The 14,537-nt window shown below is 35.0% G+C and overlaps 1 protein-coding gene across 5 annotated transcripts in view; it reads right to left on the reverse strand.

Moving 5' to 3' along the window:
- Positions 1–14,537, reverse strand: part of LOC125653261 (uncharacterized) — a 52,301-nt gene that overhangs the window by 23,115 nt on the left and 14,649 nt on the right. For 2 of the 5 annotated variants that reach the window (XM_048882636.1, XM_056144712.1), the window contains exons 1-2: positions 11,760–11,841; positions 11,121–11,259 (exon numbers count right to left, since the gene is read on the reverse strand). The exons of 1 other annotated variant lie outside the window; for it this stretch is intronic. In XM_048882636.1, coding sequence (XP_048738593.1) covers positions 11,121–11,259; positions 11,760–11,816 — 196 coding nt within the window. In that variant the 5' untranslated portion in view covers positions 11,817–11,841. Of the gene's footprint in view, positions 1–3,040; positions 4,207–11,120; positions 11,260–11,759; positions 11,957–14,537 lie in introns of those variants that run through there. 2 more of the 5 variants (XM_048882638.2, XM_048882641.2) reach the window with 2 other exon arrangements.

The raw sequence follows: 14,537 nt of genomic DNA on the forward strand, positions 1-14,537 counted from the left end.
GTAGCAGTGAGGTTCTTTATCGTGCCAACGCCTGCCTCGGTTTTGTTTTTTAAGTCATAAACATGGAATGCCATCATTTAATTAAAAAAAACAACCAGTGTATAAATAATCAATTGTCTAGATAATTCTACAATAAGGCTGCAATGTGCTTTTGGTTGAAGTACTTACATGTACATATTGACATGTTCCTGGATGCATACTCTCACTCAACAGAGGGAGAAAGAAATTGAGAGAATTATCCAGTTTCAAATATTTTTTACAGTTTGGACTTTGCAATAAAACACACATATATGTAACATTCATGTTTCACTGAAGAGGAGATTGTTTAAAAGCTCAAGAGCTCTCTCTCTCTCTCTCTCTCTCTCTCTCTCTCTCTCAGAATCAAAGGCGTGGGGCTGTAGATTCACCAATACAAAACTTCTACTAAGATAGAGGTACGTTCAGTATTCTACGGAACGCTTGAGCGAGTGCAGGTTGTATACGTACATGTACATGTTTCATTATTTAGGTGGAGATAAAACCTTTTTTTTTTGTATCAGACAATCCACCACTAAACTGAGCGTATCTAGAAATTGTTTTAATTACGCTATTTAATTAAATATGCCATTATTATTTATTTGTTCTTCAACAAGATAGATATATGTATACCAAAGAAAGATGAAAAATTTCGATTTTCGTTTGAGCTATTTTATTCTCAGATATTAATAAATTGACTAATGTTTCCCTGCAGTTCGGGTGGCTGCTTAGCAGCTGGTGATTTTTGCTCAGGCAATATACATGATCGTAGCGAAAAGCATATGTACCCACCGCGTGTGTATGAAAATACCGGTTTCGTCTCACCATATGCAATACATGTACATGACTACGCAATCGGAACACCTCGAATGTCTCGCGCACTCGATATCTATGTCGAGTGCGCGAGACATTCGAGGAGTTCCGATTGCATGTCTACGTGAAACGAATTCAACAAAGGGAAACAACTATTGTTCAACTCGGAAAGTGCATCTGCTTAATACACTTGCATTGATTTATATATACATGTATCAGTACATGCATCGGAAGCAAATTACAATACACTGTATGTAGAAGCAGCATTTAAAAACAAGGAATGCATCGGTGTTCCATTCCCAACTTCAGATTGTTGTTACCGTTAGTAGTATCTTGTTTGAAATTGAAAAAACTTCATATCTAACTCTCTAAAAATCACCACCTCCAATTCAACTTCATCTAATTATTCGAAACACATTTGGGCTGAGAGCTTTTCTGGTGCCAAGAAATTTCTTAATAAATGTGCACAGTTTGTTTTCATATTGCGGTGGTCTGTTCAATGTATCCAATACAACACATTCACTATTAAATCTCTCACACGTAACACAGATTTTACAGAGTCAAAATTTGTTCTGAAGTTATAATGCATCTGTTCGTAAAATAACGAGGCGAATGTTAGCGCGAAGATTGCGTGATTTGTTTCAGATACTGAATCTATCTTTGCATGAAACTCATATCGGATCTAAAATAAAAAGAGTTATGTATATTGTTAACTAAAGCTGTTGATTAACGTATTTTTAAAATGCCATTGCAAAGATATATAAGTCTAGGACGATAAAAACAAATCAGTCTGGTACCCTTTGCTCGGCTATTTTTCCAAGTGATTCTGTCATAATCAGAAAATATAGCATATGAAAAAAATCTTGAACCTTAAATTCTTTTTATTATCACACTGGACGACTTCCTGTTAAATGGGAAACGTCATTCGGCAGATTCAGACGAGCCGTTGTCTGATGTTGATCAAGGAGCAGCTGCTTTAGAAGACCCGTGTTCTCATATGGTTGTATTATTTGCAAGGATATTAGAATTTCATTTTGTAAAGAACAGAATCAATAGAAACATCCTAGGGGGGGCTTTATTTCATTTTTCTGTTTTCATCTCAATCTAAAACATGTATATGCATCAGTTGTTGCTGGACATAATATTGAAATTGTTTCATTTTATAAAACAGAGAAATTGAATTAGAAGCGAGATGTTTTCTTGTTGTATCTGGAAAAATGTTTAAATCGATGTGAAAAATCAAAGTTTGAATACAAAGCATCATACGGTCACATACAAACAATGAATGCAATCGAATACACTCAATTGATGTTTCCCAGTTCATGCCAATAACAACATAAAGATCAAAGGAAAAAATGTGAATAATGCTATGTAAAACAGTTTCTGTTTATCTATCTAGAGGAGAGTGACAGAGACAATTAAGTAATTCTAGCCATTTTAAAAATTAAATCTCGTTATCTTAGTATCGTCTTCGAGGAACTATTTTGTCCTCGTATCTTGACTGCCTATCATACACAAAGTTAATTCAATAATGGATACACTAGGGACGATCTAGTGGATGACCCTTACATGCATATCGTCCACAGTCCCGTGTTTTCTAACTTTCCCTCCGTTAACACTGACATATATCGATTAACCGCCTGAGATAGAAAATTTAATTTCGTCACATTCATTTATTTTCCGATGCCTATACAACACTGGGTTCCAAAGGCTCAGCAGTCTTTAATTGGTTTTCGTTTTCGGTAACAACATTTTATCTTTGAGAATTGTTGATGAGCTGCGTCTCTTTATTTTGGAACGGAACTCGTGATAATTAATATAAGCATTTAGCTTGACAGCACCCCGACAACGCTTTATTCTTGACACAACAATTTAGATGTGGTGGATCACAAACCCTTGACTTGGGAAGATAATTTTCCCTGACAATTTGGAAACAGTTTGCTTTCAATTCACAATTTGAAGAAAATTATACTTCAATTATCTAATTTCATATATTATAAGCAATATAACATTTTACTCGGTTTAAAATAAGATTTATAAATATTTTTATCTTTATCACGCTGCATGTGCTTTCAGTGTGTTAAAATTCATAAGGAATAGTCATTTGAAGGAATTACTTAGTTCATAATATTTCTGCTGGTGTTAGGTTAGAGTATTCAATTGCCTAGTCTCACAGATTACAAGTTTATGGATATATTACAGGTATACTTACAGTCAAAAGCCCATTCCGAATTTTTACTATAGTCAACTGCCATCACAATTATTCCTTTCTCCGAGACCGAGTTTGTAACGGACTCAGCCATCGTAACAATTTTTTTTGAAATTGCACAGTTGGTACTCAGAGCAGAATTAGACACCTTGGTTTGCTGTCCATTCACTTAAATGCGTCTCTTTACTATATACCACCTCGGTTCCAGATAAAGTTAATGTTTAACACAAACAGTTTATAAGCTGACGCGCGGGTCCAGGGATGTGCTTTTTCCAATAATTGTCCTATCTTCCTCAATTCTAATTTTCGATCTTCAGCAGATCGTGAAACTAACACATCATGAAACAGAATGTTTATAGATTTTTTATTTCACTAACGTAACCCCTCCTTTTTGGAAATAAAGCTTGGCTTGTTGTAATGGCTTCGGACTTGAAGGTTTGAGGATATGTATGTGACTTGTGGTAACTACCATCCGATGAACGTTAAAACGGCACGCTTCCGCACTAGTATCAGCAGGAATCAAATGTTTGTGTCTGCTGTCAGAATGCATGCTTTATTTCACCTAAGCATGATAGCATAGGCTCATTATTGATTTATGAATTATTCGATATAAAGCAAAGTTGCTAAGAAAATTAATCAACCTACAAGATTTTCAATCTTTCCAAGTTGATCAGGTGTTGAATTTATGCTTCGCAACTTGAATTTTCCGAGTCAGACAGATGTTATTAGATATACGCAAAGAAAATTATCTTAACATTCTTTTGCAGAAACATTCGGAATAGGATATGGAAAAATGGCTCCTTTAAAAGTCGTTTCCTGTAGATTTTTGGAGTGCCTCAAAGAGCATGATAACATAGGAATCAAAATTTTACAAATTGATTTGTCCAGATCGTAGCTTTTTATGTCGCCTTTCCATTTAACATCAGTGTCACCAAAACTGAATTGGATTGTTGCACTTCTTTTCCTGGTTAAACACAAATGCTCTTACACGAGAGAACTTAATTTTTTTTTTGGTAACCGTTAAAATTATTGTAGTTGTTTCTTTTGTTCGTGGAAATTTTAAAATTCGAGGATTCGTACTATGAAGACAACTATATTGAATTAATTGTAATATATCACCCACCCACCCCTAGAAATTGACGTTATTCATTCTGTTAACCGTACGCATTTCCTTAAATCAAGAAGATATCGACAGGACATTTAAAGAAATCTAGTCTGAATGCAGTTACCAAAAAAATGTGATGAAAGCAAAAGATTTATGGATGAAAACATAACGTTTCTACAGGATGACGGCTTCATGATATGAAATATATAATACCAGCCACCAGCTGAAACCGAATATCTTACAAATCAATCTCCGTCTGACTGTACATCAATGAAGAAATATGGAATGCCATAATTGCCTTATGTGGGTGTGTTTCATGATAAGTTGGTGCTCTTTTTATGATATGTTGTGGTTCTCTCATGATAAGGTGGTGATTGTATTATTATATACTGTGGTTCTGTCATGATAAAGTGATGCTTTTTATTACATGCTGTGGTACTTTCATGATAAGGTGGTGCTTTTTTATTATATTTTGTGGTACTTTCATGATAAAGTGGTGCTTTTTATTATATGCTGTGGTTCTTTCATGATAAGATGGTGCTTTTTTATTGTGTGCGTTTTCATTATATGCTGTGGTTCTTTTATATTGATATGGTGACACGTCATTACATGTTATGGTTTATCATGATAGGATGATGTTTTTTATACTCATGCTTGTGGGTTTTTTTTTTTTCAAAACTGCGAAAGAAATCGCCATGAGGATTATGTTGAAGGTCAATCTACCGATAGTTAAGTCGTGGCGTAAAGGTGCTAATGGGTCATAAATATAAATCAATAGGGAGGTTAATCCTTTTGAAACAAGAGGATATGATGAAAGCACATATTATAAACAAAACATGTTGCAAGTATAGTTAACTTAACCTGGATTTAATTTTTATCTATCATGTAGTTGTATTCACCATTAACATATATTAACGAATCTGAATTTTTTTCTCATATAGTTTTTAAAAATTGACATTACTTTCATCCTCGACGATAAAAACTAGATCGATCCCGGTTTTTTTTTAGTTACATCATAACCAAATACATGTATAGAGCGTCGTCAAGGTCAACGGGTATAATGGATGGAACGAATAGGTCAACGATACGATACTTAAATCTAGTTTACATTCATATACATATAAACAGTGAAATGCTTCTCTTTGTTGTTTAATCGGGTGGTGAAGGTACAAAGCATTGCAGGAAAAAAATTAATCATAACCTGCGGGATAAAAGAAGTCTCTTCATTGTTTAAGTGAAATCTTATGCAGGTATATTTTTGAAATTGATTTGATAGGTCCTGGAGCTTTTCATGCCGCCTTGCCATTAAACTTCAGCGTCATCAAAATTGGTATTGAATTTGATGTTTTAAAATTCGAGGATTCACACCATCAAGACAACTATATTGAATCAATTGTAATACCCCCCCCCCCCGCCCCTCGAAATTGACAACATATATTCAATAATCCCTAACTATTTCCTGAGCTATTCAGTTAGGCAATGATATTGGAAACGAATAGACAAATATTACTGATATTTATATTTTCATCCATGTTTTAAAAGGAAGCAAGCCATTATGACGATGTAGGGTACCTCCTTAATTAATCAAATATAGTATACAGTTACCGTTTAATGATGGTTATTGGTATCTACCACTACCACATAAAACAACCTTTGATTGGTTGATTGTATATTGCTTAACGTCCCTCTCGAGAATTTTTCACTCCTATAGAAACGTCACCATTGCCGTTGAAGGGCTGCGACCTTTGAGATTAAATTACAATGTATATAAAATAAATGCTAAGTAAAACCCACTCCAAAGAATTAAAATTAACATGTCAAATATTGAAAGAATTAAAATCAACATGTCAAATGTTGTTTTCTTAAATAATATAGCATACAGGTAGCATCACTTCTCAAAAGAAAAACGGGGGGGGGGGGGGCAGCCGGAGGAGATGTTGACTTCATAACTACTATGTAGATAGTGCATAAAACATTTTAAACTTGGCGAATATCATTACAGATAAATTTTTCAAAAGTATAATTTTCGTTAATGAAGAAACATACGGGGGTGGGGAGGGGGGGGGGGTCGCTCGTATTTCCTACTCTTCCGCTAGCGCTTTGTTAGAAATCTGATTGTAATGAGCCACCTTAAACCTCACTGCTTGGAAATTTTGAAAGAAAATTGAATTTCTAAATCTCGATAAATCTTATTGGACAAAGTTCACAACTGCAAGCAAAAGTAGAACTCCTTAAACTAGCGGCGTTAAAAGAAAGATACAATACTTAATCAAAATTTACCCCTACATATATATGTACGTATGAAACAAAAAGGTAAAAATTGATGAAATATATAATTAGTAGTAATACGACACCCGAATGCCTATTCAATTACTAGCATATATTGATAAAAGCATTACAAATATATCTTGAAATCGGATTTTTGCAGGATTTAAAAAAATAATTTCTTCAATAATGCTTATGCACATAGTGTACTATAATGCCTATACTTTGAAAACAGGAAAGGTGAACCTGTGCTTGTAATTTAGATTGAATAGATTTTAACAAAGTTATATTCATTGATTTTGTTTTATTATTCTAAAATTTTCAGTGCGGGGAACAGCTTAAATGTAGCTACGACAAACACCCTTAAACCTTATCAAATAGATCACTATGTAAACCAAAGTATATGGAAACAGCTTGATTGACTATATATGAAGCATAGAGTTTACTATAAATCAAAGTTAACTATCAGTTAACTTTACTTTCTTTGCTTTGGTTGTTGTAATACTGCCTGTATACATCTATGAATTAGAAGATTTAAAAAATACAGGGTCTAAATACATAACACTTGTGACCGATATATTGGGACGGTTTGGAAATGGGGAAATAATGACGTCTAAAATTCTAAACAAATGCATTATTTTGAACCGATGAGAAATATGCATGCACTTGATTGCATCAGTAAAAGTCGAAAGTGTAGAACATGATGCACATAAATAGGCTAAATTTTATGAACTCTTTATCTTTTTTCCCAGAATCTTCAAGCGAACCCAATATAAACAGAGAGAGAGGCAACGTCTTATCAAAAACGAATTATCAATCACTTACAGAGGGAGAACGTCAACATCCACAACTACCGATTGTATTGGGATGTGACGACAGAAGTTGTTATCAGTTAGTTATCACAATCACATACAGTAACGCCCACCATCACCGTGACATCCTCACAATGACATACAGTAACGCCCACCATCACCGTGACATCATCACAATCACATACAGTAACGCCCACCATCACCGTGACATCTAACGAGTCAGCAGAAAATGTCAAACAGAGCTGCGCAATTGAAGGATAATATTATAATAATATTAATCATACAGAATGCTTTTAAAATAATCTGTTAAATAAGGATAGGCCAAAATTATTTTAGTTTATTACGCTAATGTTTCTCTACAGCACTCGAACATGAGTTATACTGCTATTCCGAGATAATATCGCGTGTAGTTTATTATGTCTCTCTCAAGTAAGACCACCAATAAACCCTCTCGAGTCCTAGGGTTAACGATCAGACCCTAATCTACTAAATAAAATGAGTTGTAAATCTACAACTCACCCATTGTTATCCCAGTCCACATATACATTATGCATATGTCTATCTACATGGCATCGATCGATCGATTGATCGACAGAGACTTAGTCGTCAATTCGTGTTATTGCCGATTCTTATTTGGAACCACGAATTACAATCGAATATGCACTAATAAAAAAAAACCTTCACAGACTTTTACCATCTTTGATCAAGTGGTTTGGAAAAGACGATTCTAAATTACAGTGCGCATCCTTTGCCAGCTTCTACATCTTCAACTCCCCATATTGCATTATCACCTGCATATGGTGTGTATATCTCTCAACTGATTCGATACACAAGAGCTTGTTCTCCGTATGATCAATTTTAAATCGAGGCAGGCTACTGACCAACAAGTTAAAGTTACAGGGGTTTCAACAGTCACGTTTAAAGACAGCATTTCGCAAATTCTATGGTTGTTATAACGATCTAGCTTGTCAATACAATCTATCATTGGGTCAAATGTTGTCTGACGTGTTTCATACCGATTGTTAGGCCTTCTTTACACACTCAATTCTGACAGGGTATGCTTACTCCTCTTAGGCAACTTATCCCACCTCTGGTATTGCCCAACTCTTAATTTTGAATCCCTTATTAGAGTTATGAGATTGATCACTGTTCGTTATCTTCACCTTTTAATGTAGACCGGTGGATTACAGTTTTAAGATACTTGCATCTAGAACATTTTCGTTTTACATCAATGAAAGGTCAAGATAAAGAACAGTGATCAATCTCATAACTCCTCTAAGCAATACAAAATAGAGAGTATACTGGAAAGCTCTGACAACAAATACCCAGTAATTTGATCAATTTGAATTAATTCAGTGTGTAATGCTGCTATTATTACATGTTTTTACATATTTATTCACATTTTGTACAGATTGAAATATCTGAAAACAGAGAAGTTCGATTTGGTTTGCAGTAAGTATCCTAAATTAAACTCATACAGACCAAGCAGATCGAAGGAACATGCATGTACCGGATTCATTAAGCAAACTACATGAAAGGTGAAGATAACGAACAGTGATCAATCTCATAACTCCTATAAGCAATACAAAACAGAGAACTGGGCAAACACGGACCCCTGGATATACCAGAGGTGGGATCAGGTGCCTAGGAGGAGTAATCATCTCTTGTTGACCGGTCACACCCGCCGTGAGCCCTATATCTTGATAAGGTAAACGGAGTTATTCGTAGTCAAAATCAGTGTGTCAAGAACGGCCTAACAATCGGCATGAAACACGTCAGACAGCATTTAACCCAATGATAGGTTGTATTGGCAAATTAGATCGTTATAACGACCATAGAATTTGCGAAATACTGATTTTAAACGAGACTGTTGGAACCCCTGCACCATCAACTTGTTTATCAGCAGCCTGCTTCGATTTAAAAACTGACCATACGCAGAACAAGCTCTTGCGTATCGAATCAGTTGAGAGAGGTAAACACCATATACAGGTGATAATGGAATATTGCTACATAAATATGGGAAGTTGACGATGGAGAAGTTGACATAATCCCATTTGTCATGAAGTTGAGCCGCCAGTTTGGCGTTAATATCTACTTTCAATAAAATATCTAAGTATGAAGCAGAATTGGACGACTCCATGGCGTCCCCCACCTCGAGTTCACTGGGATACACCGAATCGACACATGAATGAAAATCATTATTGTTAATAGATATAATATATCGTCGGGACATGGGATGCTTTTATCTCTTCCTATCGGGGAATTTCAAGTGTACGTGAAACATTCAATTCTACATGTAGAAGAGATAGACGTGCAGACAAATATCTGGCAAGGAAACTCTATCTCAGGTGAACTCTTGTGAATTATTGAGTATTTATAAATGAGACAAACGGCGGAATTATTTCCAAAACAAAGTCCCCTGAGTACCGTTTGTACTTATAAATTGTAGCTATTACCAAATTATAACCTAAACAAATCTGTTTGTTGTGAGATTAATGATGAATTAGGTATTCCAAAAATCGCAAGGGAAAATGAGAGGTTCCTGTATCGATTTTTACACTGCTGCATCGAATTAACTGCTCCTCATCAGATGTTATAAGTGACGATTAAGGCGAAGATACGCTCTCTAGAGAGTATGTCTAGCGCACAAAAAGTAAACGCACGACAGTTATACGTGTACACTTGCACAATAATCGTTGAGGACAATGTTGAGCATAGGAAATAAGTATTCAAAGAAAGGTTGGAATTTGGAATCACTGAAAGTGGGGAGTAGGTTTGTAGGATGAAGAGAAACTGTTTTGCATTTGGGTAGATTTTGAACAATGAAAACCGAGTCCCCGTGTCACAGCAGGTGTGGCACGATAAAGATCCCTCCCTGCTTAAAGGCCGTAAGCGCCGAGCGTAGACCTAAATTTTTGCAGTTCGTGACGTCTCCATATGAGTGAAAAGTTAAACATTATTCAACCAACCAACCACACGACCATTAAAGATGGTAGGATCCAACACTCTTTATCTGGTGTTGTTGAAACCTAGTACATATACTTAATATATATGTGTATAAAACTCTTTTATGCACTAATCGCTAATATAGAACTCTGTATGGTTTTCCTCACTTAAATTTAAGCCAGTGTAATATTTCTATAAAAGGAGGAAAAAAGAAATTTGGCCTTAGTCCTGAATGGTACTGTAGCTACCACGCACGACTTCCTGCATGTGATTAATCTGCTTAGATTATATCCCTATCAACCATTTAACTGTATGGAAAAGAACAAAAATGAGGAAATATGCAGAGATATTGTCACGAAACAAATTCTTCGATTTTCCGATAACGTTTGCGAGTTTCCTCTGGAACATTAAGATACTAAAGAGAATATTCCCAGAAAAAGACAGATCGAAAGAGGAATTTCATTTTTTATATAAGATCTAAAGTTGCATAAACTAGTTACAAAATCCCCCGCAAGCGTGAGTTAAAAGTCGGAGACACTCATATACATTAAACTTTTATCCAAACATTTGCTGCCAGCTATTTCGAATTTTTAATGCATTATTACACTGTACGTTAAAAACCATACTTCCATATTTGTATCGTTAACTTAAATTGCTGATTTAATCCAACACAAGAAAGAGCAGTCTGCTTTAACTATACATTGTACATCCATTAATTTTGTTGCGGAAGAGTGAGTTATTCTTGAATTTGATTTAATTTAATTTTTAAACTAGCGAGAATGACAACCAATATTAAAAACGTCTGACATTATTTTTACTAATACATTTTTCTGATATGCATTTATTTTTTCTGAAACAATGTTTTCTTTTCAAACTATGCAAAAGACAATATAGTCTTAGGTGCCTTTAATGTCACCGTGAACAAAGTTATGGAATTTTTTTCAACAGTACTTACAATCAAATGCCAGTCCTGCATCGTCACTGTAATCTATCGCCATGACTACAGTACGTTTCTCTGAGAGAGCATTGGAGATGTACTCCGCCAACATGTTACGAAAATTGGAAATCTTCTTAAACATACCAGAAAACGTCTCCTGGTAACAGAAGAAAACATGCATATGTAACCAAGATAGGTGACCCCGTCCTCGTCATTCCTTCTTTTCACATTCGTCTCGTTATTGTCTAATTAATCTGACACGTTCAGCTCCGACTCGTGTAGTTGCGACAAGTTTCTAGATTTTGTACAGCTGATAATGTTTCCTAAACCATTATTGGATTGGGTTGTGGTGTGTGACTCTCATTGCATGCAGCTATATAAAATAATTAACTATTTTACGTCTCAGGGAATCTGATTGGAATTTTGAAATCCTATAAATAACTTAAGATAAAAAAAACCAACAACAATATAATGGTTTCGATTCTGGCTATAAAACAAGGCATCATTCTATCAACCAAATTTTATATCGCTATGTCATGGCTCTGAGTACATAATTACAATTTTGATCCTTTTCCAAAAGACAACACTCCAAGAAGCAATCAATACTATCTTCTATTACAATGCCTCTTAGAGGAGTTAATTATTTTCTAGACCTACCTGATGCTTGAATCTTAAATTACTGCTTCTCCCATATACATGTATAATATAACACATTTGTACAGGTAATTTTGATACCTGAAATTCCTTGATGCCTTCCGAAGACGCGATCCTTTCAGATCCTTCCTTTAATGACTGTTTTTCATGCAAAATTTATTATCCTACAGCGACACACGTTACTGACGTATTACAGATAGCATTTTCCTGGTATTGAACAAATATTTCACTGCCTGAAGAGCATTGGATACAAAATGAGACCTGAATGCATTGGTAGCATTTATGAGAAACTGTAGCATACGCTGTACAAATTTGGAAATAGGTTCGCTAGATGATCCAGAGACATGGACGTAACAAATGTAGGCACCGACGGGTCCAGGCCAGGGCTCTGGTAGGGGGTCCAGCCCCCTGCTGAAAACGGATTTAAGCTTTCTGAAATGCCATAAGATGGCCGATTTATCTTCATATTGATTCAGGCTTGAGAGAACGTTTTAATCCCCTGATTTAATTTAGCCTAGTCGAAAATTTCAAACGAAAATTAAGATTAAAGCCAGGATACAAAAAAATTTGAATACGCATGTACAATAATTGAACTTTATTTTTGTTAGTACTCTGTACCATTATCTAGATGTTATGGTAAACATTAAAGAACCAGCCGCCATGTACTACTTATTTGGTCCTGGCTGGTTAATGGAAATAACATACCAAGGTGACCTAACCAGAAAGAGCGGAGGTACATGTAGGCATATATGATATTTTTTTTTTAGGCATACACAACTTAATTTCTTGGTGTGAACTTGTGTGTAGGTCAGGGCTTTTGTGCTACCCCCTGAAAGAATAAACATTGAATTTCATATTTCAACCGTTTCTTCCAAATGTATACGGTACTAAAGTATTTGCCATGAAAAATACACTTTGAACAACAGAATTCAGCAGAACCCTCTTCACCATTTCAGTATACAACTATTCTCGTCAGAACATCTCTCATCATATATGCTGTTATATTTATTCTGGGTTTTCTCAGCTAGGAGTGAACAAAGAGTATTGCTCAATCTTGTTTAAGCAAACACGAGTTTCTAGCTTTTCTCAGTCGTCAGAAGGAAATCTCTTGGATAATAATGACAGAAGAAATTTGCAGTAAGAGCTCTGAAGAGAGAGAGAGAGAGAGAGAGAGAGAGAGAGAGAGAGCATAAGCCAATACATGTAGTTTGATTTCACGCAATGGGAATGACCAGACTTTTTGATTTGTGAATAGAGAATAGTAAAATATATATCATACCATAACGGTTTCATATGTGTATAATATAAAAAGAACAATATACAAGTGGACATATACACATTAGCTAGAAAATCCATTTCCGAAATGCATCAAATTAAAGTTGCCGGGGTACTGCAGTGACAAATAAATTAAATGAATACCTCCCTTTATTATGTATTTTTCTTGTAGATTCTATAATAGAGAGTACCGGGACTTTTACCCAGGGCCTACTTTCACTCATTTCTGACGTAACATCTACTTCCATCTAACCATGACCTGTTTACAAATTAATATTAATGGACGTAACTACTACTGTAAATGTTAACGTGTGCTCCACTACAATTAGAAATGCATTAAAAAATATGTAGTAAAAGAATTATTAACGAAATAACGAAAAATATGCCCACTTGAGGTTTGTCGGGTGGCAAAACCGGACCGAACTTGCGATGTCTGCTTCCGCGCACCGACGGCGGATGGGTATAATTCACAATATCCAATCAATGACATATACTTATACATAGCAGAAATTTTTAGTATATGACGTAATAATTCAACTGTTTCTCTCAGGTTTTCCAAATTACGCACATAATGCGCGAATTCATCCGAATTTTGTTTTAAGAGAAAAGGACCTGCATAGTTTTCAACATTGAATCGATTATCAAAAGTATGTTTTACTCGACACTAGGCTCTATATCATTCATTTGAAAATTCGCCAATAAATCTTTTTAATCACGTATTTCCTACGTCACAACAAAATTGTCGAACTATATGGCCTGGTTCCTGAACTTCTTACATTGAAAATACGGATGTATATTTAATTGCTGTTATAAAATTTAGAAATTCATTTCAAAATTAAGGATTATCTCCTTCGTGCATAGCTCTTATTCTTGGACGAATTTGGCTCCACTTTTTTGCCACGCTGTTTTTGGCTACATTTAGCTCTAAAACTTCATAGTTATTTCGGATTTCAAACATTTCGGTTGAGCATCACTGAAGAGACATTATTTGTCGAAATGCGCATCTGGTGCATCAAAAATTGGTACCGTATAAGTTTTACATGGTAATTAAATGGTATAGTAAGTGACTTTTAAAACTCAAGCACAGGATAATTTATCTAAGAAGCGGTTGCATATTCTTATTTTGAAATTTTCTTAGACATTACTAAAAAAATTCAAATACTACATATTGCAAATTTGGATTACCAAGGAAATGGTTTCTTTTTAAAATGGTAAAGGACAAATACCGATAAGTCTGTATGTCACACTATATGTAATTATGACTGTAGATACTTGTATTATACAAATTTAACACATCACTTATCTTTCCCCACAAGCTTGCATATTCTTATTGTTGCTGTTTTTCTCTGGAGAAGTAGATTAACACATGTCAACCTTTTCTAGTTCTAGTAATAGTTGCAGAATCATACACGTTGTATATAATCTCATTTTATCATACAAAGACCAGTATGGTCCGAATTACATTATTTTTTTTCCATCTCGTAAAAACGCTATTAAATCATCGCA

The sequence above is a fragment of the Ostrea edulis genome, chromosome 7, assembly GCF_947568905.1.
Source record: "Ostrea edulis chromosome 7, xbOstEdul1.1, whole genome shotgun sequence".
Classification (NCBI taxonomy): domain Eukaryota; kingdom Metazoa; phylum Mollusca; class Bivalvia; order Ostreida; family Ostreidae; genus Ostrea; species Ostrea edulis.